Source organism: Lissotriton helveticus, chromosome 2_1 (assembly GCF_964261635.1).
Source record: "Lissotriton helveticus chromosome 2_1, aLisHel1.1, whole genome shotgun sequence".
Taxonomy (NCBI): Eukaryota; Metazoa; Chordata; class Amphibia; order Caudata; family Salamandridae; genus Lissotriton; species Lissotriton helveticus.
Genome location: NC_136059.1, coordinates 384,579,904 through 384,605,984, shown reverse-complemented (window position 1 = coordinate 384,605,984; position 26,081 = coordinate 384,579,904). Strand labels below are relative to the sequence as shown.

The 26,081-nt window shown below is 44.1% G+C and overlaps 1 protein-coding gene across 1 annotated transcript in view; it reads right to left on the bottom strand.

Annotated features, from left to right (window-relative positions):
- The window catches only part of C7 (complement C7), a 643,094-nt gene that overhangs the window by 56,902 nt on the left and 560,111 nt on the right, over positions 1–26,081 (bottom strand). Inside the window, exon 16 of the mRNA XM_078675005.1 lies at positions 10,078–10,174. Within this exon, the coding sequence (XP_078531131.1) occupies positions 10,078–10,174 (97 nt within the window). The remainder of the gene's footprint in view (positions 1–10,077; positions 10,175–26,081) is intronic.

The following is a 26,081-nucleotide window of genomic DNA, read 5'->3' as shown; positions in this document are numbered from 1 at the left end:
CCTCCTTGCTTGTTGATGGAGAATATGGTTGTGGTGTTGTCTGTTTGGATCAAAACCCTGTTTCCGTACAGCTCCTTCTGAAAGGCTTTTAAGGCTAGGAACACTGTCTTTAGTTCCAGGTAATTGATGTGCTTGATGCATCCTGTTGCGACAATAGCCCCCTCACCTTGAGCTTGTTCATGAGCGCACCCCACCCCAGCTGGGAGGCGTCTGTTGTGATGGTCACTGTTGGAGTTGTGTGAATGGTTTCCCCTGTGATAAGTTTTTTTTGTTCCACCATGCTAATTCCTGATGCACTGCGTGTGTGACAACCACTAGATCGTCCCAATTCCCAGTTGCCTGTGACCATTGCTGCTGTATCCATTCCTGGAATGGTCTCATGTGTAGTAGAATATTTTGGACTAGGTGAATGCATGACGCCATCATTCCCATCAGCTTGCTCACCGTCCTCACTGTCGGAACTTGCCTCTTGCGGTAATGACGTGTTTCCTTCAGTATCGCCAATGTTCTCTTCCTGTTGGGGAACACTTTGACCTGTATCGTGTCGATCTTTGCCCCTAAGAATATCTTGATTTGCTCTGGTTCTGTTGACGATTTCTCCCAATGGATTGAGAACCCTAGTCATGTCAGCGTTAGTATGACCTGCTGGATGTTTTGTTTGCATTGGCTGTATGAACTTGCCTTTACGAGCCAGTCGTCAAGATAGGGGTGTACGTGTATTCCTTGCCTTCGTAGTTGTGCTGCGACAGCTGCTAGGCATTTTATAAACACCCTTGGTGCGGATCTCAGCCCGAATGCCAGTACTGTGAACTGGTAGTGGCTTTGGTTGATCACAAACCTTAGTAGGTGCTTATGTTTGTGGTTAATGGGGATGTGTAAGTATGCATCCTTTAAATCTATAGTTGCGATGAAATCCCCTTGTTGTATTTGTGGTATTACCTCTTGTAGGGAAGTCATCTTGAATCTTTGAGTCTTTATGAATTTGTTCAGGAACCTTAGATCTAGGATAGGTCTTAGTGTTTCGTTCACCTTTGGCACCAGGAAGTAAGTTGAGTAATCCCCTTTGTTCCTTTGGTTCTGCAGCACTACCTCTATTGCCTCCTTGCTGAGCAGTTCTTGCGCCTCTAGTCGCAGGAGCGAGAGCTCCTTTGCTGAGTGTGCCTTGTTTCTTGGTTTTCTGATTGGCGGTTGTTTCTCTAGCTCTATACAGTATCCGTATTGTATGATGTTTAGTATCCATTTGTCTGATGTGACCTTCCTCCATTCCTAGATGAAGTCTCTTATTCTGCCCCCTACCAGGGTTGTGTGTTTGAGGTACTGTTTGTCGTTGAACGTTCGGTCGCAGATTTTCCTTATGTCTGTTTGCCCACCCCAAGATGTTGCTAGGGGGGGCATTTGTTTCCTGGTGAAGTCACTTAGAGGAAGGCTGTTGGCCTCCTCTTCGTGCTTGTCCTCGACCGTTTATGTACCCTCGATAGGGCTGTCCCCGGGGCTGGTACTGCCAGTTCTGCTGCTGCTGTCCCTGCTGCTACTGACCTTGGTTGTTCCCTTGGTAGCCTTGCTGGAACGTCTGGTGTGATGTGGTAGGCACGTTGCCTCCCCTACCACCTGGCCTTCAGGTGTGTGTACCCCTTCTCATCCCTCTGAACTTCAACGCTCCCATGGACCTTGTTGTCTCGTTGTCCTTCTTGTCGTCAACTGGTGTGCCAAACAGTTGCTCTCCGTTTAAAGGTGTATTCAGGATTTGCTTTGCACCTCTGGCTTGAATCCAGAAATTCTGAGCCATATGTGTCTTCTCTCGGTCACTTCTATCATCATTAGTCTGCTGGATGATTTTGCCCTCTTCTACCAGGTGAGCAGCTCTTTGTTGGTACTGGTCTGGTAGATGCTTTAGGAGTTGCCCCACCTCCTCCCAGTGTCGGCATGCGTGCCTGTTGATCAGGACATTGGAGTTTGCGATTCGCCAATGGATTGTTCCATTTCTCTCCACCTTTCTCCCTGTGAGATCCATCCTTCTACTGTCCTTGCCTGGGGTTGTCCGGCATTAGTGGGCATATTGGCCCTCTTCCTAGCCGTTGCTGCGATTATGGAGTCGGCTGGTACTAACCCTTGGATGTATGCAGGGTCCTTTGATGAATGTTTATACTTATTCTCCGTTCTTGGAGTCACAGCCTTGCATACTGCTGGTTCCTTAAAGGCCTCTCTTCCTTGCTCCAGCACACTAGGGAGCATGGGCAGGAATTGGCTCCTAGTTTGTTGAGGCAGTAGACTTTCCAGGAGAAAACATGCCTTGGGCTTCTCCTCTTCCATTTATACTCCATACGTCTGTGCAGCCTTTTGGATGACCATATTTTAGATCCCTATGTAGTCTGGCGGCGAGAGCCTTGAAGGGTAAATGTCTACACTGTTTCCAGCGATTCGGGGGGGAGATCTTGCCATTCTAAGTTTTGTGCCTCCGAAGACGTTGAGTCCCAGTAGGATTGCTGATCCTCGTCACCTTCGCCCTCAAAATAATAGACTTCGTCCTCCTGTTCCTCAACCGGTTCAGGCGTTTTCGGGGATTTGGCGTCCTCGTCACCGCTTTCGACTTTGAGCGCAGGTTTCGGCGGGATGGTGTATTCGCTCATCTTCTCTTCGAAGTCCCTTTTCCTCTGCAGGATGCTTGCCGTTTCAGCCTCGAGACTCCTCTTCTTCCTCTCCATCTCAGGGGCATGTTCAGCGTCAAGGGATGGAGTGCCTCGCTTCGAGGCTGTCGATCTAGGCCCTTCTTTTCTCGGCGCTGAGGTGTCCTTTTCAAGTGCAACCTTCGACGATCTAGGTTTTTCAAGGGCTTTCGCCGATTGGGAGTCCTTTTCGCAGGATCTGACTGTCCTTGGTTGGTGTTGTGGCGGCAATGCTCCCTTCGAGGACTTAGCTTCACTCCTACAAGTGTCGCTCGGGCTTTAGCTTCACTCTTTCAAGTGTCGCTAGAGTGTCTAAGGGTCGACGACTCCCTAACCTCCTTCGACGTCTTCTTATGGACCTCGACGACCGTGCCGTCCTCCTGTCCTTTGGTGATGTTGTCCTCCTCTCCACTGGAGAGGCCCAAGTCTCAGAGCGATGGAGGTGGCCCCAGCCCCTGCATGTTGTGGTACGCCCTTCTCTGCCTCTCCCTTACTCTGAGGATCATGTGTTTCAAAGCCGAGCACAGTTGCAGTCTTCGCTGCTGTAGTCGAGCGGCAGGCAGAGGTTGCAGACTGGATGCTGGTCTTTCTGGGCGTATTTGTGGTGGCAATTGGTGAAAAACTTGAAAGGTGTTTTGTCCTCCCCACTCTCACGTAGCCCCTGCAAGCTCATTATCCATAGAACGTTGAGATCTCGGTCAAAAACCTTCTCCCTCGTCGTCCCGGTTACCTGACCTGTAGTACGGTGTTGCTGAAAAACTTGATATTCATCGATTTTCTACTATTTTCCTTGATTCCTCTTCCAAAACTCTGGAACTCTTTGGCAACGATCCAGACCCAACAGCGGAAAAAAGAATCTGAAGATGGTGACCAAAGGTGGGAGCTTCCAGAGGAAGCACATCAATGTCACGAAGGACACCAAATGGTGGTATGTCGACACCGACCTGGGCCACGAAAAAAAAAAGAGAGAAAGATCCCTACAATTCCAGACCCAACCACTAGATGGCGGAATAATGCACAGCATAGTGAATCCAGAAAGATTCACGCTGCAAAACCAAATTTACAACATTTTGCTTTATTCACTTTGGCCTGCTTGTGCTACTACATGAGAATAAACTGCAAATGCATTTACTTTAAACTAGATGCACACAAAAATATATTTCAGCAGCCACAAGGAGGAAAACATTTTGAACAACATTAAAAACAGGGGAACTGATTTACAAGGAATTGGTGTAGGGTAGTGCTGCAAGTCATGTTGCTGTGCTGCCCTACGACAATTCAAGAGGGCAGGAATACACTGTATTTACAAGATACAGTTCATTCCTGTCCTCTCTGCCTGCGCCGGTGCACAATTTGCAGAGAAGTGCCAATTCATGCACCCTTGCATCTCTGTTGTTAGCATGACTGTTTTTGTGCAGGAAGGGGTTCCTTCCTGCACAAAAACAATCACCAGAGAGGTTTTCCTCATTATATGTGTGCTGCAGAATGTAACACTTGTAGAAATGGGAAAAAACGATGAGAAATTAAAACATTTCTCCTTGTCACACCTGTTCTAGTGAGGCACAAGGTCCTGGTGCTGCCCCAGGTTTAAGAGAAATTATAAATCCGGAGCAGCATCAAAGTCCATGGGTGTTGCATAGGATCTCACACAGCAACACACATGGAACAACTCTTTGATGCAGAGTTAGGCAAGGCAGCGACTTACGCTGCCTGGCCTTCCCCAATATCTACGAGGCCATGAAAAGCCATTTTGTAAAAACCCTTGTAAACATGATGATCTAATTTATGCCTCCGGAGTTTCACAATAGAAAAGATCCATTACAACGCAGTCATTACATCGCACTGCTTTTACAACGCAACGGTTACAACGCAACTGCCTTTACACTGCATGCCATTACAACACATTCCATTACAACGCATATCTCTACAACACATGCCATTACAATGCATTGAAAGGTAAGTAATGAAGATTTTTTAGTTTTAGGGTGGGAATGGGTTTTGGGGTAGATGGGAATAGTCATTTTTACCCCTACACTATCCAACACTTTCCCTACTGTTGCACTCCCTGGAGTGGGAATAGTATTTTTACCCCTACACTATCTAACGCTTACCATACTGTTGCCCTAAAAGTATTATGCGTTGTAATGGTATGCGTTGTAATGGTAGTGTGAGAAAGTGCCATCTTTCTTGCCTTGGTATGCCCCCACTTTTTTCTGAACTGCTGATGTACTTTGACTGAGTGTGCCCTGGGTCCCTGCCAATTAGGTACCCAGGGCATGTGTTCCTTCCCTACAAAGAAAAGCTATGCTGAAACAAAATACCCAATTGACATCCCTGGCCCCTGTCAGCCCCTAGTAAATGGTACCCTAGGTACCCAGGGCATGGTGACCAGAGAAGACCCTTGAGGGCCGCAGCACTCATTGTGCCACCCTCAGGGGCCCTGTACCCTGGCACCCACACACTGCCTTTGCAGGCTGAGTGCCTAAGTACAAAACTAAAGCAAGAGTCAACATGGCACACATCCCTGTGTGCCATGCCCACAGAAGCCACTGCCCTGGCACACTTTAGTCACCCCTTTAGCTGGGTGCCCTATGCCAGAGGTGAGGGCCCAGGTGCATGAGCCCTGTGCCCCTACAGCACCCAGGGCCATTCCTGGGCACTGTAAGTGCAGTGTTGCCATTTAAGAGTATATGGTGCTGGGAGGTTGTCATTCACGAACTCCACAGCACCATAATGGCTTCACTGAAGACTGAGAAGTTTGGTACCAAACTTTTCAGCACATTAAACCCGCACTGATGCCAGTGTGGGATTTAATGTAAAATGCACGAGAGGGCATCTTAGAGATGCCCTCCAAAAACCCGAACCTACAATCCACGTCTGGACTGAGTGGCTGCAGAGGCTGCCACATAGCAGACATGTTGCTGGACCCCGGGGTGGAGAGCCCCTCCCTCTCCTGGGTCTGAAACAAAGCACATCCTGGGCGAGGTGCTATGTCTCCTCCCCCAGGATGGACAGGAAGCTTCAAAGGCATACAGCCTCTGAGAGCTTCTCCAGACCATTTGCTGTACCCAGCAACCAGCCCCCCACCATTCCTACCCCCACTCTGGCCGGAAGACTGGCGGGAAAAGCTACATCAGGAAGGGGGGGTGCCAACCTGTGCCAACTCCACCCCTCAGGTGGAGGAGGCGAGGTGAAGCATGACCCCGGGCTCTGGCCATCTTGTAGATGGGGAGTCCTGCCCAATCCCAGCTAGGCTCCTGCCCCCCTCCCACAGGAGAGGAACAGGCTAGGGGGTGTACTCACCCCAGGACAGGGACCTATTGGTCCCTGCCCTTGCCCTACCTGTAACGCCCCTAAACTTAGTATTTAGGGGCTCCCTGAACCTTCCTTCCTCAGATCTCGATATCAAAAAGAAGAAAGAAGATCAAGAAGAAGACCCGCTGTGCAGCTGCTAACAACAGGACAAGAACAACTGACTTGGCCCCAGCCCTACCAGCCTGTTGATCCCGGAACCTGCTCCTGCCTAAACCCGGCGACATCCGCGGACAGCAACCTTGGGACACCTAGAGGACCTGCCTGCCTTGACCCTCTCGATGATTGGGACTCCCATCAGCAGAGGCTCTGCTGCAACAACCCACCTGGTGCCCACCAGGAAGCTCCGGACCAGCCCACTCTGCACCAGCCGAGCCCGGGCCGAGCCAACCCGAACCAAGACCACGAGGACATCCCCCCGGCAACTGGGACCCGAAGTCCAGTGCCCAAAGACCCTCCTCGATGTACCAGCCGACGCCTGCAGACTCAGAACCAGGGGCCACCCCAACCGCAACCAGCCGAGGGTAAGCTTTTCCGACCCCCAAAGACACCCCAGCACCCGGTGCCCCGCGGCCCCCTGTGCCACCCTTTGGGGAACCTACCTGTGCTTCAACATCCCAACTTACCTCTCGAAGTGCTGGTCGCCCCTGGAGAGTCATCGTCCCCGAGTCTGCAGCCTTTGTTCCTTTTTCATGATCCTCATTGGATAACATTGAAAGCCCGACGGCTCAAAAGCACTCTGCACTCAGCCGCCCGAGTGCCGCTGGCTGTGACATCTTTGCCCTGTCCTACTTCCCCTCTTGCCCTGAGCAAGTGACCAGGAGCCCAGCTCCCAGAGCCACGTGGCCTGCTTGACAGCAGCCACCAACATAACATTGACCCATTTTTGACTCGAAAATTTTCTAAGTGGGAAGTTTTGAAAACTGAAAATATTCCTATAAAATCAGCAAGTCCGAATTCGAAAATACTCCCCTGTGATCAGGAGAGAAGGCAGTACTGTACCTTTCAGCCCAGTACTGAACTGCAAAAGTAATCCCTAGTGGGTTTACTAGTAACCTGTATTTTCTCCATAGGAACCCATTGTCTGCTTGTCTATGAAATTTCTTCCAAGTGTCTACTTTTGAAAACTGCAAATATTCTTTAGAAATCGTACGAAATACTGAAACACAATTACCTACCTGTTTGGAGTTAAGCCCCCAGTGGTGGACCTAGGAGACTCGTGCTGTGTTACAAAAGTAACGTGAACGTACTTTACCTGTAACCTGAATTTTCTCCCATTGAATAACACTGTGAGAATCACCTCGAAAAGTTTCGAAGTGTGAACTTTTAAAACAGCTTTATATTCAGGAAAAATCATCACTGTAACTAAAACGTTTCAGCTTAGACCCAGGACTGAATCCAAGATCTAGTCCGGAACTACCAAAGTAATCCATAAAGTAATCAACTGTACTCTCCTATGAGAACCCATTGAGCTCAATGCTAGAGTGTGTTTCAGAACTGTCTTGCTTATTAGCTATCCTGTAATTATTGTATGTACAAACTTATTGCTCCTCTGCAAAGTATTTACATGAGAGTACTCGTAACTTGAAAAGTATATTTTTATAACTGTTGGTTCTAAAAATAAAACAACCATATCTTTGGATATACAAACAATTGGCCTGGAGTTCAGTCCTTGAGTATGTGAAACCTTTTGCTGACTGAGTGTGTACATCAAATGCTTTACACTGTCCTCTGGTACTGCCTTACTGCTCAACCAAGCTATCACTTTGGAGAGTAAGGTCAGTTCTGATTTTAACCTCTGTTATACCTCTGGGGTTGGTGGACTCTATACACACTGTACTTCCTTCTAGTCCAGTATATATAGAGCCAATTTCTCAAAGGTAGTTTTAAAAAATGCGTTGTAAAATCATGCGATGTAATGGTAGTTGCGATGTAAAAACTGCGTGGTAAATGCATGACATGTAATTGTTTGCATTGTAGCGTCACATATTCATCACAACTGCGACAATCCAGAGGAGCATATTTGCCACAATGGGCTTGTAAATAAGCCCCAGGATTTTTTCAGTTCAGTTGAGAGGATTTAATTAACAGCTCTAAAATTTCAGAAACCTCGAACCAAAAACCATCTAGCTCCTGGGCCACGGACCTTGCTGTTTTTTTTACAAGCAAGATCCAACGCATTCAGGAGTCATTCCGGGCACCAGTGTCTGCGGGCCAGACTGAACCTGACATTACCACACTGCCACAGGCTGGGCCAGGGGCGACGTTGAGTGTGTTTCCTCCTATCTCTGCTCCGGACTCTCTGGCTCTTATGGGCAATTTAAAATCGGGCTCTCCTCTTGACCCATGCCCTGCCAAATTTCTGGCGAAAGTCGCGGAGGTGATCAACCCGTTGGCTAATCCGCTTTTAAATCTTTCGCTGAGGCTCGGCGTGGTCCCGCAGGCCTGGAAGCAGGCGATGGTGATTCCATTGCTTAAAAAAATCTGGCCTAGATCCGAAGGCCCCGGTTAATTATAGGCCCATTTCTTTGCTGCCGGCCCTCACGAAGATTCTGGAAAAGCACGTCCAAGGCGTGCTCTCCAACTTTCTTGAATCTCATGAGATTCTGCACGCCACCCAATCGGGCTTTCGTCCCCATCTCAGTACTGAGACAGCGCTCCTGGAGGTCTCGGAAACCATTAAAGGGGTTCTGGACTCGGGGGGCAAAGTCATGCTGGTGATGTTAGATCTGTCGGCGGCGTTCGACACCGTTCCCCATGATGGTCTTCTCGCCAGACTTTTCGAGATTGGCCTACGGGGGACGGTGCTCGACTGGTTTTCTTCTTTCCTAGCCGGCCGCCGGCAGTCGATCTGGGCCCCGCCGGATTCCGCCGCGATGCCGCCTCTGGGAGTCGGGGTCCCTCAGGGTTCTATTTTGAGCCCGACCCTCTTTAACATCATTATGACCCCATTGGCGGCGCTGGTGGAGTCGCATGGTGCCCAGATCGTATCCTATGCGGATGACACCCAGCTCCTCTTCTCTTGTAAGAGAGGAGGCGACTTTGATGGGGAGAGCATTCGGGATTGCCTTGGGGCTGTTTTTCACTGGTTCCATCTAAACAGCCTTAAGTGCAATTCCGACAAGTCCGAAGTTCTTTTCTTTGGGTGCGATACAGAACCAGACTGGCAGACCTGGTGGCCTCGGGATATGTTCCCTCCGTCCTGCTCCTCTCAGGTCGCTAAGAATCTGGGGGTGAAGATGGATAACAGGCTTTCCTTAAAATCCCAGATCCTGGGGGTGTCGGGCATGTGCTTTGGCATCCTCAGGATGTTGCGGAGGTTTCTTCCTCTGTTATCCGTGGAACATAGGACGCTGACTGTCCAGGCTCTGATCGGGTCCAGGTTGGATTATTCCAACGTTCTTTACCTGGGCCTCCCAGAGTACTTGTTGCAGCGGCTACAAGTGGCACAGAATGCCGCTGCCAGGGCTGTCTTTGGCCTTAGCAGGCGTTCCAGGGCCTCGGGTTTGTTGGCAACGTTACACTGGCTTCCTATCCGCAAGAGGATTGCCTTTAAGGCGCTGACCTTGGCCTATAAAGCCCTTCACAAGGAGGGAGCCAAGTACCTCCAAAAGAGACTGGTCTTTTATCATCCGACCATGTCTCTAAGGTCGGAAGCCTTGCACCTTGCAGTTGTTCCCCGGGTAAAGAAAGCGCGCCTTGGAGGCCGCTCTTTCGGACTGCTGGCATCTCAGCTCTGGAACTCTTTACCACTGGCCCTACGGGGAGCGACCAGCCTACTGGCTTTCAGGAAGGGCCTCAAAACGTGGCTGTTTACTCAGTAGCCGGTCTCCCGCTAACTTCCGGCCTATTCTTCTGTTAGTTTTTATCTTGGTGTTATGTTTTTTATGTGTGGCAGCATTGTTTCTTTCTCCATTAAAGCGCCGGGACACTCTTTTTGAGTAGCCGTGCGCTATAGAAATCAATAAATAACATAACATAACATAACAAATCAACACTTAATTTATTTACCTGCAATGTTCACAAAATCCTCAAATATTGCTGCGACATGCAATTGGTCTTACCCATTTAAGACGTGTGTAGTAATAAAAACATGAATTACCCGCAATCTGAGGGCATTTTGCAGACACAGGTCGATTTTTGGAGCGTCTCCCAAGGCTGGCAAGTCGGTCTAAGCGGGTCTGGTTCCACTACAGTGGCTACAAAAGAAAAAGATCAAGAAAGAGGCTTTACTTACAACATTTTATATGAATTACAGATCACTGGCCCATAAGCAGGGACTCTGGACTTGATCAGCAGTGGAAAATCAAATAGTGCATCATGAGTGATCAAAATATGCGGCAAGGAATGGAAAAATGATGTGCCATATGTTGAAAGGAAAATTATGCAGCACATTTTAAAGCATTAGTATGTAGCTATTGTGACACTCTAACATACAGTGATAAAAAAAACCTGAATCTAATGTAATGAAGTGATACAATCTGCATTCTTTCAAACAATCCTATTCCAATAGTTCTTTACAAACAAATAATGTTTGCTCTTTCTCGGAAGTACAGGAGATCAATTTTATTTACACTGCCCATTTGTAGGAAGCTGGCTCTATATATACTATACCAAAGTAAGGTATAGTGTGCACAGAGTCCAGTGGATCCCCAAAGGCAGGCAAAGGTCTCTGTGTGTGGAAGTGTGGACGAGCAGTAAGGCTTTATCAGAGGGAAGTGTTAACCGCATGCGCGCTAGCGGTTTTCCCGCTGCGCGCTGCGTTTCGCAAAAAGCCGCGTTGACATGACGAGCTCAGCTCGTCATCAGCGCACGGCACGTTACGCTCATGACGAGCTCAGCTCGTCATCAGCCCCGAAGGGGTTAAGCATGTATTGCACACACTCAGGCAAAAAATGATTTCACACACTCAGAGACTGAACTCTGACCAACTGTTTTGTGTAAAAATATGTCTTTGTTGAACCAAGCCAGACGTGGTGCAGGTAATTAAAAATAGTACTGTTGAAATTACTTTTCAGTTACTTTGCAATGACTTTTAGATTACTTTTTACATTTATTTTCCTACTCAGTGTGATATGCCTAGATATCACACTGTATATGGCCTGGAATCGCTAGATATCCAGGACTCCAGCGTGGACTACAGTAAGAAAAGTTTTCCAATCAAACGTTTTTCACAAGAACATTTATCAATGATATATCAGAAATTATTCATTGAAATGTATATGCTTTTTATACAATCATTCAAATCATTGAACTGAACAAAACATTATATCATGTATATATATTTCATAATACAATATATTCTAAAAACCCAATGCATTTCGGGGTCCATACCCCTTCGTCTGGGGTCTGCTGAAAGAAAGAAAAGAAAAAGGAAACTTAATAATTGAGGATGTCGTGGGGGTTGTTGGGCTATTTGGAATGGAGATTAGTGGATCTTACCATGATCCAAGGGTCGTTTGAAGAAACTTGTAGAGTATACCGTTGCTTTGGGATCAATCTAAAAAATCAGTTACAACCAAAGTCAACTTAATTTTCGATTCATTTAAACAGGAGCTATGGAAACTCTAAAGGTAAGAAAGTAATTTACCTGTATCATAATTTTCAGGAGGTCTGTAAAAAATATTTAAATATAAGTATTTCATGTATCACGTCTTAGCGTGATATAAACACCAGAAAAATTGTATGACGGCACCTTAATAAATATTTATTGCTCACCAATGGGTCTTGTTTGCTGCCAATATAATAGTGGGTCTAGAAAAGAACGATTTTTTTTTTTTTTTTCAGTTTTGCAAAAATTACCGGGTTGTAACCGCAATGGACCTGGGTCCTGATAGTTATGAAATAATTACCTGCGAGCCTTAACGCTGTTACCAACGGTCTCGCTTAAGAATGCTCCGTCTTAGAGGCTGAAACAATGAAAAAACTGGAAAAAACGCGTTTTAATATGCGGTTCATACATCAAGTATCTTGTGTCTACCGCATAAAGAGGCAATATTTTCGCGTATGCTCTTACCGGTTGCCTTAATAATCCCGCTGCGAACGGTGTTCCTGCCCGGTTTGCGAAATCGTGCTCAAACGTTGTTACCGTAGTCCCTTTTCTTGTGTATAATGAGGGGTGTTAAGATAGAAGAAGGACTGTTGGATACATAGTGAATGGCCGCCATAGCTAAAGAGTATGTTATCTTACCTTATATTTAGTCCTAGCTTATATTTAGTCGGGCGTAAGTTATTAAATTGTGGCAAAAAATGCCGGCTGCGCTATTCAGAAGTCCTCTTGTTAGTCATAGGTAAACGTATGATACAGTAAGTCATATTTAGTGAATTTCACTTAAATCTTTAGCATTTTGGTGAGCTATAAACATAAATAAACTAAATACAGGACATTTATGAATACACATCTTTGTTAAATCAACATGGTTACACAATACGTTGCTGTATTCAAAAAGATAATGTCATCCAATAAAAAAACATCCAATATAAGAAATCATATGTATGATCTGCCTATTTACATACTGAAGTTTACCACATCCGCTGAAGCGCTGCTGTAGGTGTGAGTGTGTCTAAGAATATATAGGTACCACTGTGCATTAGAAGCCCTTTGAGGTCAGATAGCCCTATCTAAGACATTTTGTACTTTTAAGAGTTCTCAAAGGTAACAAACCATTTCAATTTTATCGTTAAGTCCATTTGGAGCCAGTGTCTGCAATTTACGTATCCAAAAGGTTTCTCTTTGGAGGAGGATTTTAGCGTTATTCAATCCCAAGCGTTGAGGCACAAGTTCAACTACCTGAAATCGCAATTGGGCTATTGTGTGGCCCATCTCGATCCAATGTTTCGCCAGCGGGAACGTGAGATTCTTGTTACGTATGCGACTCTTATGCTCAGAAAGTCGTGTTTTTAGTTTACGGTCTGTTTTACCAATATACAATAGTCCACATGGACATTTGATTGAGTACACGACGTGTTCGGCATTGCAATTTGCTGAGTGCCTGAGATGAATCTTTTCTCCTGTCCGTGGATATAACAATACCTCCCCTGTTATGACATTATTACAATTTTTGCAGTTGTAGCATCTCATAGTCCCTTTGTGGATTACTGTATGCTGACTTGTTTCATCACTTTCAATGGGTTTACTGAGGAGTTCTTTAAGATTACGTGCCCTCTTGTATGCGAATAATGGCTTGTGGGTAAACAACATTCCAAAGTCCTTTTCAGCTTGTATGATCTCCCATCTCTTTTGTATTATTCTTTTTATGTTCCTCGATGCTGTCGAGTACTTTGATACGAAGACCATCCTTTTGTTCACCATTTTGTCTTTTTTCTCAAGTAGTTCCATTCTGGGTATTGCCTTAACCTTGTCAATTTGTGCCTCCAATAGTTTTCTGGGGTAGCCTCTATCCAGATACCGTTGCTTTTGATATTCAAGGGTTTCCTTACATTGTGCATCATCAGATGATATCCTCTTAATTCTCATAAATTGAGAAATTGGGAGGTTATTAATCAGATTCGTTGGATGGAAACTTCCATAAATTAGTGCCGTATTTCTGTCGGTAGGCTTTTTGTACAATCTAGTTTGGATTGCGTTTCCAGATATTTCAACCAAGACGTCTAAGAATGGTATAGATGTAGAACTCATTTGACTTGTAAACTGTATCCTGGGATTAACAAGATTCAAACTTTTGAAGTTCTATTCTAATTCTGCGACAGATTTCTTCCAAAAAATATAAAAATATCATCAATATATCGTTTGTAATATATGATGCCATCTTTCCAGGTGCAGTCTTCAAGAATGTAATCGAGTTCAAACTTGGCCATAAATATGTTAGCGTAAATGCATGCCCCAGGAAAACCCATGGCAGTGCCACTAAGTTGAGTGTAATATTCTTGTTGCCATGTAAAATAGCTGTTGTTTAAACAGAATTCCAAGAGTTGCATTATCAGATATTTAGTTTCTTCAGGTTTGTCTGTAGCGAGCAAGGCCCATTCCATGGCCTCCATTCCTAGCTTGTGGGGGATAGACGTGTATAATGATACAACGTCTATCGTACATATTGTCAAATTCGTACATTCCTCCAATTCAATAGCTGAAATGCTTCTTAAAAAATCTGATGTATCCTCCAAGTATGTTGGCCACTTTTGAATGAAGGCTTGCATATGTGCTTCAATGAAGATGCCTATGTTCTCGAAAATTGACAAGCAGCCAGACACAATTGGTCTGATTGGGGGGTTAAGCAAATGCTTGTGTACTTTAGGCAAAAAAAAGATCCTAGGTCTTCTTGGGAATATTTGTCTCAAATACCTCTTGGTATTGTTGTTAATCCAATTAAGTTCCTCTGCTTTGTCCAGAATTGCATCCAAAGCCCGTGAAATTTCCATTGTGGGATCCTGCTTGAGTTTAGCATATATCCTGTCGTCCTGAACATGTTCATTACCTTTTTGGATGTAGAACTCCGAGTCCATAATTACAAGTCCTCCTCCTTTATCCGCCTTTTGGATAACAATTGCTTTATTGTTGGCCAGGGCACATATTGCGCTGTGTTCTGCTCTTGTCAAGTTTTTCAAGTTGCTTCTGTATTGGATTTTATTCATGTCTGCCTTTACTAAAGTTTCAAATGTATCAAGAGTCTTGTGAGACACTGGGGCCATAAAATTACTCTTAGGTTTGAATTGCTTTGTGGTATTATCCAATGTCTCTACTGGATTCAAGATGGTAAAGAAATACTTCAAACGTAATATCCTCATAAATTTGAAAAATGCGACTTCAGTTTCAAATTCATTTGTACGATAGGTACTGACAAAAGATGGTCCTTTATTTAGCAGTCTTTCCTCAAATTTAGATAACGGATATTTGGAAATGTTTATGACTAAGTTCTGTTCTGACTCCGTAGACCCGTCTTCTTGGCTTGTTCCTTTTCCTTTGCATTTTCCTCTTCTCGTTTTTTGTCGCTGGATTGTGCTGTTTCCTGATCTGGAGGTTTGTTGCTGGGCAAGCCCTTCTCTAAAAAAGGATCCGGTGATGATGTGGACGCCAGATCTAATGTTGTTGCTTTTTGGAGTTCTTTCATACAAGATTGTTGCTGGACTAAAGGTTGTCTGGAAGTATTTGCCTCACTGTCTGATACCACACTCTCCTGTGATGATGTTGTTTGTTGTTTTTTTCCAGTATATCGTCTAGTGGCATATACTTCGGCCCAAGTATAGGCCTCATTCAATTTATAATCAATCGTATCGCGTTTGAACTTGCGCAATTTTGTTTCCTGAAGTTCCTTTCCATATTTATCCAATTTTATTTCTATGTCCTCTAGATATTTGTTCCATGGCTCTTCTTCCATTTTTTTTCACAACTGTGTTTATTAAACGTTTAGGCATATCATATGTACAGTTCTCCATAGTCAGGAGGACACTGTCAGTGGTCAACATACAACAGAATGCATGAACAGCCTAAACGCTCAACTGGCCCCCCTCCCCCACCCCTTCCCCCGCCAACAACCCCAAAATCCCCCACTACCCACCCCTTATCCCACCCTAGAGCTCTTCTTCCATTTTGGCAGATAATTCCTTTTTAACATTAAATATCTCTTCTTCCAAGTCTCTTATTGTTTTAGCTAATTCTTCTACCAACAGTAGGATCAAATCCAAGGAACACTTATTTAGTATTTCAAACCATTTCTCCATAAACTGTGGATTGTTATTCAGTCTATAAAGCATGGGTCTAAACGATTAAGTACACATTTAAAACAGAGTGCAATACCTTAATCTATTCATTGTTGATACCTCACTGCAAAAAACAGGTATTTGCACCACTCTCAAGATGTCGTTCGATTCAATTGCAGCGATTACGGACAATAGAGCAAATATCAAGGTCTACACACAGGATGAAGCAACCCAAATATACAAGTTGATCAAGGAAACCAAAACTTTCGATGCCCAAGGGGGCTCTGTAGTGCAGCAGCTAAAACAACTGGAATATCTATCAAAAAGAGAATTAAATCAACGCTTGCATGCGTCAACACTCATCCAGTACCACCGTGTAAAACGAATTCTGAGAGGACTCAGACTCGCTATACGACCCATGCTTTATAGACTGAATAACAATCCACAGTTTATGGAGAAATGGTTTGAAATACTAAATAAGTGTTCCTTGGATTTGATCCTACTGTTGGTAGAAGAATTAGCTAAAACAATAAGAGACTTGGAAGAAGAGATATTTAATGTTAAAAAGGAATTATCTGCCAAAATGGAAGAAGAGCCATGGAACAAATATCTAGAGGACATAGAAATAAAATTGGATAAATATGGAAAGGAACTTCAGGAAACAAAATTGCGCAAGTTCAAACGCGATACGATTGATTATAAATTGAATGAGGCCTATACTTGGGCCGAAGTATATGCCACTAGACGGTATACTGGAAAAAAACAACAAACAACATCATCACAGGAGAGTGTGGTATCAGACAGTGAGGCAAATACTTCCAGACAACCTTTAGTCCAGCAACAATCTTGTAAGAAGGAACTCCAAAAAGCAACAACATTAGATCTGGGGTCCACATCATCACCGGATCCTTTTTTAGAGAAGGGCTTGCCCAGCAACAAACCTCCAGATCAGGAAACAGCACAATCCAGCGACAAAAAACGAGAAGAGGAAAAAGCAAAGGAAAAGAAAAAGGAACAAGCCAAGAAGACGGGTCTACGGAGTCAGAACAGAACTTAGTCATAAACATTTCCAAATATCCGTTATCTAAATTTGAGGAAAGACTGCTAAATAAAGGACCATATTTTGTCAGTACCTATCGTACAAATGAATTTGAAACGGAAGTCGCATTTTTCAAATTTATGAGGATATTACGTTTGAAGTATTTCTTTACCATCTTGAATCCAGTAGAGACATTGGATAATACCACAGAGCAATTCAAACCTAAGAGTAATTTTATGGCCCCAGTGTCTCACAAGACTCTTGATACATTTGAAACTTTAGTAAAGGCAGACATGAATAAAATCCAATACAGAAGCAACTTGAAAAACTTGACAAGAGCAGAACACAGCGCAATATGTGCCCTGGCCAACAATAAAGCAATTGTTATCCAAAAGGCGGATAAAGGAGAAGGACTTGTAATTATGGACTCGGAGTTCTACATCCAAACAGGTAATGAACATGTTCAGGACGACAGGATATATGCTAAACTCAAGCAGGATCCCACAATGGAAATTTCACGGGCTTTGGACGCAATTCTGGACAAAGAAGAGGAACTTAATTGGATTAACAACAATACCAAGAGGTATTTGAGACAAATATTCCCAAGAAGACCTAGGATCTATTTTTTGCCTAAAGTACACAAGCATTTGCTTAACCCCCCAATCAGACCGATTGTGTCTGGCTGCTCGGCAATTTTCGAGAACATAGGCATCTTCATTGAAGCACATATGCAAGCCTTCATTCAAAAGTGGCCAACATACTTGGAGGTTACATCAGATTTTTTAAGAAGCATTTCAGCTATTGAATTGGAGGAATGTACGAATTTGACAATATGTACGATAGACGTTGTATCATTATACACGTCTATCCCCCACAAGCTAGGAATGGAGGCCATGGAATGGGCCTTGCTCGCTACAGACAAACCTGAAGAAACTAAATATCTGATAATGCAACTCTTGGAATTCTGTTTAAACAACAGCTATTTTACATGGCAACAAGAATATTACACTCAACTTAGTGGCACTGCCATGGGTTTTCCCGGGGCATGCATTTACGCTAACATATTTATGGCCAAGTTTGAACTCGATTACATTCTTGAAGACTGCACCTGGAAAGATGGCATCATATATTACAAACGATATATTGATGATATTTTTATAATTTGGAAGAAATCTGTCGCAGAATTAGAACAGAACTTCAAAAGTTTGAATCTTGTTAATCCCAGGATACAGTTTACAAGTCAAATGAGTTCTACATCTATACCATTCTTAGACGTCTTGGTTGAAATATCTGGAAACGCAATCCAAACTAGATTGTACAAAAAGCCTACCGACAGAAATACGGCACTAATTTATGGAAGTTTCCATCCAACGAATCTGATTAATAACCTCCCAATTTCTCAATTTATGAGAATTAAGAGGATATCATCTGATGATGCACAATGTAAGGAAACCCTTGAATATCAAAAGCAACGGTATCTGGATAGAGGCTACCCCAGAAAACTATTGGAGGCACAAATTTACAAGGTTAAGGCAATACCCAGAATGGAACTACTTGAGAAAAAAGACAAAATGGTGAACAAAAGGATGGTCTTCGTATCAAAGTACTCGACAGCATCGAGGGACATAAAAAGAATAATACAAAAGAGATGGGAGATCATACAAGCTGAAAAGGACTTTGGAATGTTGTTTACCCACAAGCCATTATTCGCATACAAGAGGGCACGTAATCTTAAAGAACTCCTCAGTAAACCCATTGAAAGTGATGAAACAAGTCAGCATACAGTAATCCACAAAGGGACTATGAGATGCTACAACTGCAAAAATTTTAATAATGTCATAACAGGGGAGGTATTGTTACATCCACGGACAGGAGAAAAGATTCATCTCAGGCACTCAGCAAATTGCAATGCCGAACACGTCGTGTACTCAATCAAATGTCCATGTGGACTATTGTATATTGGTAAAACAGACCGTAAACTAAAAACACGACTTTCTGAGCATAAGAGTCGCATACGTAACAAGAATCTCACGTCCCCGCTGGCGAAACATTGGATCGAGATGGGCCACACAATAGCCCAATTGCGATTTCAGGTAGTTGAACTTGTGCCTCAACGCTTGGGATTGAATAACGCTAAAATCCTCCTCCAAAGAGAAACCTTTTGGATACGTAAATTGCAGACACTGGCTCCAAATGGACTTAACGATAAAATTGAAATGGTTTGTTACCTTTGAGAACTCTTAAAAGTACAAAATGTCTTAGATAGGGCTATCTGACCTCAAAGGGCTTCTAATGCACAGTGGTACCTATATATTCTTAGACACACTCACACCTACAGCAGCGCTTCAGCGGATGTGGTTAACTTCAGTATGTAAATAGGCAGGTCATACATATGATTTCTTATATTGGATGTTTTTTTATTGGATGACATTATCTTTTTGAATACAGCAACGTATTGTGTAACCATGTTGATTTAACAAAGATGTGTATTCATAAATGTCCTGTATTTAGTTTATTTATGTTTATAGCTCACCAAAATGCTAAAGATTTAAGTGAAATTCACTAAATATGACTTACTGTATCATACGTTTACCTATGACTAACAAGAGGACTTCTGAATAGCGCAGCCGGCATTTTTTGCCACAATTTAATAACTTACGCCCGACTAAATATAAGCTAGGACTAAATATAAGGTAAGATAACATACTCTTTAGCTATGGCGGCCATTCACTATGTATCCAACAGTCCTTCTTCTATCTTAACACCCCTCATTATACACAAGAAAAGGGACTACGGTAACAACGTTTGAGCACGATTTCGCAAACCGGGCAGGAACACCGTTCGCAGCGGGATTATTAAGGCAACCGGTAAGAGCATACGCGAAAATATTGCCTCTTTATGCGGTAGACACAAGATACTTGATGTATGAACCGCATATTAAAACGCGTTTTTTCCAGTTTTTTCATTGTTTCAGCCTCTAAGACGGAGCATTCTTAAGCGAGACCGTTGGTAACAGCGTTAAGGCTCGCAGGTAATTATTTCATAACTATCAGGACCCAGGTCCATTGCGGTTACAACCCGGTAATTTTTGCAAAACTGAAAAAAAAAAAAAAAATTCGTTCTTTTCTAGACCCACTTTTATATTGGCAGCAAACAAGACCCATTGGTGAGCAATAAATATTTATTAAGGTGCCGTCATACAATTTTTCTGGTGTTTATATCACGCTAAGACGTGATACATGAAATACTTATATTTAAATATTTTTTACAGACCTCCTGAAATTACGATACAGGTAAATTACTTTCTTACCTTTAGAGTTTCCATAACTCCTGTTTAAATGAATCGAAAATTAAGTTGACTTTGGTTGTAACTGAATTTTTTAGATTGATCCCAAAGCAACGGTATACTCTACAAATTTTTTCAAACGACCCTTGGATCATGGTAAGATCCACTAATCTCCATTCTAAATATCCCAACAACCCCCACGACATCCTCAGTTATTAAGTTTCCTTTTTCTCTTCTTTCTTTCAGCAGACCCCTGACGAAGGGGTATGGACCCCGAAATGCATTGGGTTTTTAGAATATATTGTATTATGAAATATATATACATGATATAATGTTTTGTTCAGTTCAATGATTTGAATGATTGTATCAAAAGCATATACATTTCAATGAATAATTTCTGATATATCATTGATAAATGTTCTTGTGAAAAACGTTTGATTGGAAAACTTTTCTTACTGTAGTGCACGCTGGAGTCCTGGATATCTAGCGATTCCAGGCCATATACATTTTGAGCCACAGTTTGCAGGCACTGATCTAGCGTAGCACACCTATCTTACAAACGATTAAGTACACATTTAAAACAGAGTGCAATACCTTAATCTATTCATTGTAGATATCACACTGTGACATTTCCTAAATAAAAGATTAAGTAAGTCAGTGTTTGTAAATGCACAGTTTCTTAGGTTTTCATACAATTTTCCTCCTCCACACTTTTTTCACAGAAAAGCAGTCAATGTAATCCTTTGGGAGGAAAATTAAGTTATCGGTTAAAAGGTACGTACTTGGTTGTGGGAGTTGGGTTTCTGTGGTTAGAACCAGGGTTTACCAACGGTCGAGGAAGCACTCAAAGAACACCCTCAGCAGCACTAGGGCGGCTGCGTTCAGAGAACTGAGGACCAATGTCATCTCATGGGGGATAGGGGGCCTCCGGTTGGTGGCTGCTCACGGGCATGCCACTTGGATGTGGGACCAAAGCTCCTCTGGTTTAGCTCAGGGCAAAGGGGATCCAAGATAGCGCACAAGGTACACCCACAGCAACAGGGGGGCAGCTGGGTGCAGGGTGCTGGATCAATGTCGGGAGCCCTGTTGTTTTCAGTGGGGAGGCTCTGGTCAGAACAAACAATGCAGGCTCGGGCACAAAGATCTTCTGGAGGCAACTTTCGGTTGGAGAGGAAAGTTGGGATGTCGAGGGATGCCGAGACAATGTTGGTTGGGTCACCCAAGGCCATGGGGTGTCGGGTGCAGGGGTGTCTTTTGGCATCGGGGTTCTCTAACCGGCTCCAGTAGCGGTCGGGGGACCCTTCAGAATGTGGCTGCAGGCACCATCCGCAGACTTGAGGTAGGTCAGGGATCACCAGATCCCAGGTCAGGATCACCATAGAGACCTCTGCATGGTGTTGGGCCTGTCAAACTCGGGCCGTGGGTGTTGGGTGCAAAGTGGTGAAGAGTTGCAGATTTGACGGAGCCAGATTCTGTTGGTGAGCAAATCTGGTGCTCTTGGGAGACAAAGTCTTTTTAATGAAGGCAGGGCAGGTCCACCGGATTCTGGGGGGGGGCTTCTGTCTGTAGGACACGCTGGGATTCTGCTGGAGCAAGCCGAGGTCGGGACAGGCCTGTAGTGCAGGGCCAAGTCAGTTGCTGTCCCCTCTTCTTCCTTCAGCAGGGCTCTTCGGTCCTTCTTCTTCTTGTTTGATTAGATAAGGTTTGCGGTTGCCCCTAACGACTAAATATAGGTGTGTTTCAGGTAGGTACAGGTTGGGACTAATGGGTCCCTTCCTTGGGGTGGGTACACCCTCTATTATGCCAACCTCCAGTAGGAGGGGAGCATAAGCCTCACTCTGGTTGGCTGGGTTTCCCACATCTTCAAGATGGTGGAGACTGAGAGTTGTGCTTCACTTCGCCTGCCCCACCTGAGGGGTGGGGTTGGAGAAGGTGGGCACACCTCTCCTCCTATCTTGGTTTTCCCTCCGATTCTTCCACCCAAAGTGGGGGTCAGAACCGTGGGAGTTACTGGGAGCAGCAAATGGCTGGGTCAGCTTACAAAGGTAACAAGCCTTTGAATCTTCCCCTTTGTGGACCTTGCCCATCCTCTGGGAGGAGGCTTGGCACCTCAACCCAGGAAGTGCTTTGTTTCAGGACCCAGAGAGCGACACACTCTCGACCCAGGGGTACCGAAACATGACTGGTAGTGGCAGTTGGCAAGAAGCCACTCAGCCAGGACACTAGATTAAGGTTGTTTTTCAGGGGACATCCCTAAGATGCGCTCTGAGTGCATTTTTCATTAAATCCCACTCTGACATCAGTGTGGGTTTATTGTTCTGAGAAGTTTGATATCAAACTTCCCGGTTTTAAGTAAAGCCATTATGGTGCTGTGGAGCTAGTAATGATAAACTCCCGGACCATATACTCTTTATGGCTTTACTGCACTTATAATATATAAGAATGGACTTAGACAATGTAGGGGTACAGGACTCATGCACCTGCACCCTCACCAGTGGTATAGAGCATCTAGTTAGAGGGGTGGCTTACCTATGCCATGGCAGTGGATTGTAGGCATAGCACACAGGGATGTGTGCAATGTCAACTCTTCACTTTGCTGTGCATCGAAAATCGCAGCCTGCAATGGCAGTGTGTGTGTGTTAAGGTACAGTGCCTCTAAGGGTGGCACAATCGGTGCTGCAGGCCTCAGAATCCTTCCCTGGTCACACTGCCCTTGGTACATATGTACCTTTTACAAAGGACGTACATGTGGCCAGAGAGTTGTCAATTGGGTTTTGCAACACTACACTTTTAGGGAAAGAATATAGGCCCTGGGTACCAAGTTGGCAAAATGTCAGGGCACACTGAGTCAAAGAGCACCAACATTAGGCAAAAAGTGTTGGGCAACCATGCGAAAAAGGGGCATTTTCCTACACCATTGACTTCGCAGATTACAATAGTTTTAAAAAGTGCTTCCCAAACCTTTTAGAACCACAACCCAATTTGGAACGACAAACGTTTGCGACGCACCTAGCTTTAATGGATATGAGGTGGCCGATTTTGTTATTGTAACTAAAGTGTTATGTGGGGGTGCACTGTCAGTTAAAAATTCATATCAGCCTGAAACAGCACTGCGACTGGACTGTCAGTTGATATTCCTGCACAGGAAGAAATGCATCATGCTGTGCATTTTTTCCTGTACATGAACGGGGCTGCAGAAACTCAGGATGGCACAACATGTGCCCCACTGCCTGCATGCATGGCACAGGGGCAAGAGGCCCCATACAATGCCCTCTTTCTTTCCTCACTGCCAGCCTTTTCATGGAGGAAGACCCTCCATGAGACCACTGGCAGTAAGGAAAGTCGTAAAATGCTTGGTTGTGCCTCAGGCCACAACCAAGCATATCTCGGCACTCAGACTGTCGTGTCACCACCAGGAAATGGCAGTTCCCTGGCGACAGGGCAATGGCTGTCCAACGGCCCAACCCGTAAAGGGGCGGTCGGGCGGCTGGAGTGGCCGTGACAGGACTGAGTATGCATAAGTAGGCCCCTAGTATTTTGTATACTAGCTTCAAACCAGCGAATTATCCATTTTTTGTATTTCTTATTACTGTGCACTATCCGAACGTGACAAGTATACTCTTGTCAGCATGAACAAATTTCTCTTTGGTTTAGTAGCATTAGCTCTCGCCCTCTTGATGTTAAAAAGAGAATTAAAATGTGCTAATTTTATGTCTTCCATTATCTCTCTTCGCTTAGCTTTGCAGCATCCCCTTAAATTCAGCTGATGACAAAGCAAACCCAATATAATTCCAAGCTATTATCTGGCAGCTGTTCTATATTTCCAAAACAAAGAACTATGTGTCAAGAGATCATTTTAATACATGTTATGCATATAAGATAGCTGCAAAACAATCTGGGACGACTGAACAGATCAGGTTTGTGAAACCGTGCTGGAAAACATTTCAATGTAGCAGTGATAAACATTTTATATATTTGTATTTAATTTGGCTGATTTGGTTTAGTATCAGCCATATGTAATATAATTTGGAACTTGTAAAGCGCGTCTGTCACTCCGGAAGGAGTATCCTGGCGCCGTCTTGGTTGGAGGTGAGAGTGGGCCGTGAAGATGCTAACTAAGAGAAAGGCATAATTCGTCTGGGGGCAATTAATACCAAGGTCTTCAGGCCCTTCCTGAATTGAATTTCTGATTTAAGTAGCCTTAGATGAGGTGGAAGTAAATTCCAGGCTTTAGTCCCAAGGAAGGCCACTGTCTTTCCTCCTTTCAATTTGTATCTGAAAGTGGGGGGTTTGAGCAGGTTTGCTGATGATGACCTGAGAGACCTGGTTGTGGTGTATGGAGCAAATCGTGCTGCAAGATATTTAGGTCCCAAGTTGAGCCTGGCTCTACAGGTGATCAGGAGATTTTTAAAAAAGATTCTCTTGTGCACCGGAAGCCAGTGAAGACTTTTTGATGCTGCAGATGCTGAGGATCTTCGTGGGAGTTTGAGCACTAGCAGTGCCACCGCGTGTTGCACCACCTGAAACTTCTTGAAAATTGCTTTATTAGCTCCCACGAGAAGGCTGTTACAATAACCTAAACGCGAGAGAATCAGGGTCACTGCCACTGATTTCCTTGCGGCTAGTGGAAGAAAATTGATTTTTTTTGTGATTTGATGAGGCTGAAGCATGTCTCTGCTACAGCTGTGGCATGTGGGAGGAAAGAGAGTGTTACATCAAATTGTACTCCCAAATTCTTAGCCACCTTGACCATGTCTGGCAGAGGAGTGGTTCCCTCGGGCCACAATTTACAAGGCTCGAACAGAACATCTTTCCCTATCGGGAGGATTTCCATTTTGTCCGTGTTGCATTTGAGGTGGTTGTTCCTCATCCACTGGAGGACAGCAGATAGGCAACTTTTAAAGTTGGATTCAGCATCTGAGGTAATATTATCTACTGAAAGGATCATTTGGGTATTGTCTGCATATGATGTAACTTCTATCCCAAATGATCCAATCAGAGAGATGAGTGGGGTCATATAAATGTTAAACAGCAATGGGCTCAATGAAGAGCCCTGAGAGACAGCTATTGTTATTTTCGCTCTGCTGAAAGGAATGTACCCAAAGTAACCGCTTGTCTGCGGTTAAGTAGAAATGATTTAATCCATTCCAAGACAATGCCCGAGATGCCGCTACATTCGAGATGCTTCAGAAGAATGTTGTGTGAAATGGTATCGAACGCAGCCGACAAATCTAAAAGGATCAAAACCGCTTTCCTGCCTTTGTCGGCAATCGTTTTTAGGGTGTCAGTTATCTCCAGGAGAGCGGATTCTGTGGAGTGCATTGGGCGGAATCCAGATTGTTGCAGGTGAAGGATATTCTGATCTTCAATGAATTTGGTTAATTCCTTATGGACGAATTTCTCTGTTATTTTACCTAATAGGGGAAGTAGAGAAATAGGGCGGAGGTTTGACAGCACACAAAAGGGTCAATGCTTTGTTTCTTTTTTAACGGTTTTACCAGTGCAAGCTTCCAATTGTCTGGTACAATACCTGTTCTTAAGGAGGAATTAACTATATGATTAATAATAGGATCGACCGTACCTATGATTTTATGAAGAATCACCGGTGGCAGGTATCCAACGATGAGCCTGCATATTCCAATGGCCTCCCGTGTCTGCTCTAGCGAAACTGGTTCAAAGGTTCGAATAGAGCAGGCGACATCCATTGGAACTTGATCCGGAATGAAATCCTGATCATTAGCAGGAGTAACTGGGAATTCTTTTTGAATTTTTTCCTCGAAAAATGCTGAGATATTATCACACAATTTTTGTGAGGAGGGAAGCTCTTTTAGTTGCCCTTTGGGGTTTGTGAATGACTTCACTTCCGAAAAGATAACTTTTTGGTCTTGATTAGCTTCCTGTATTTATTAGTGAAATATTCTTTTTTAGCCAATTTAATCTGATGATGATAGAGCTTTCTACTCTTTTTGAACGCTATTTTTTGTTCAGTGTTATATAATTTTCTCCATTGCCGCTTGTGTTGTTTACATAGCAAATGTTCTTGTGCCAACATGGGCGTGTGTATTGCTTTGCCCACTTGCGTAATCTGAACTTACGCACACCACTTACTTCCACAGGAACTCCA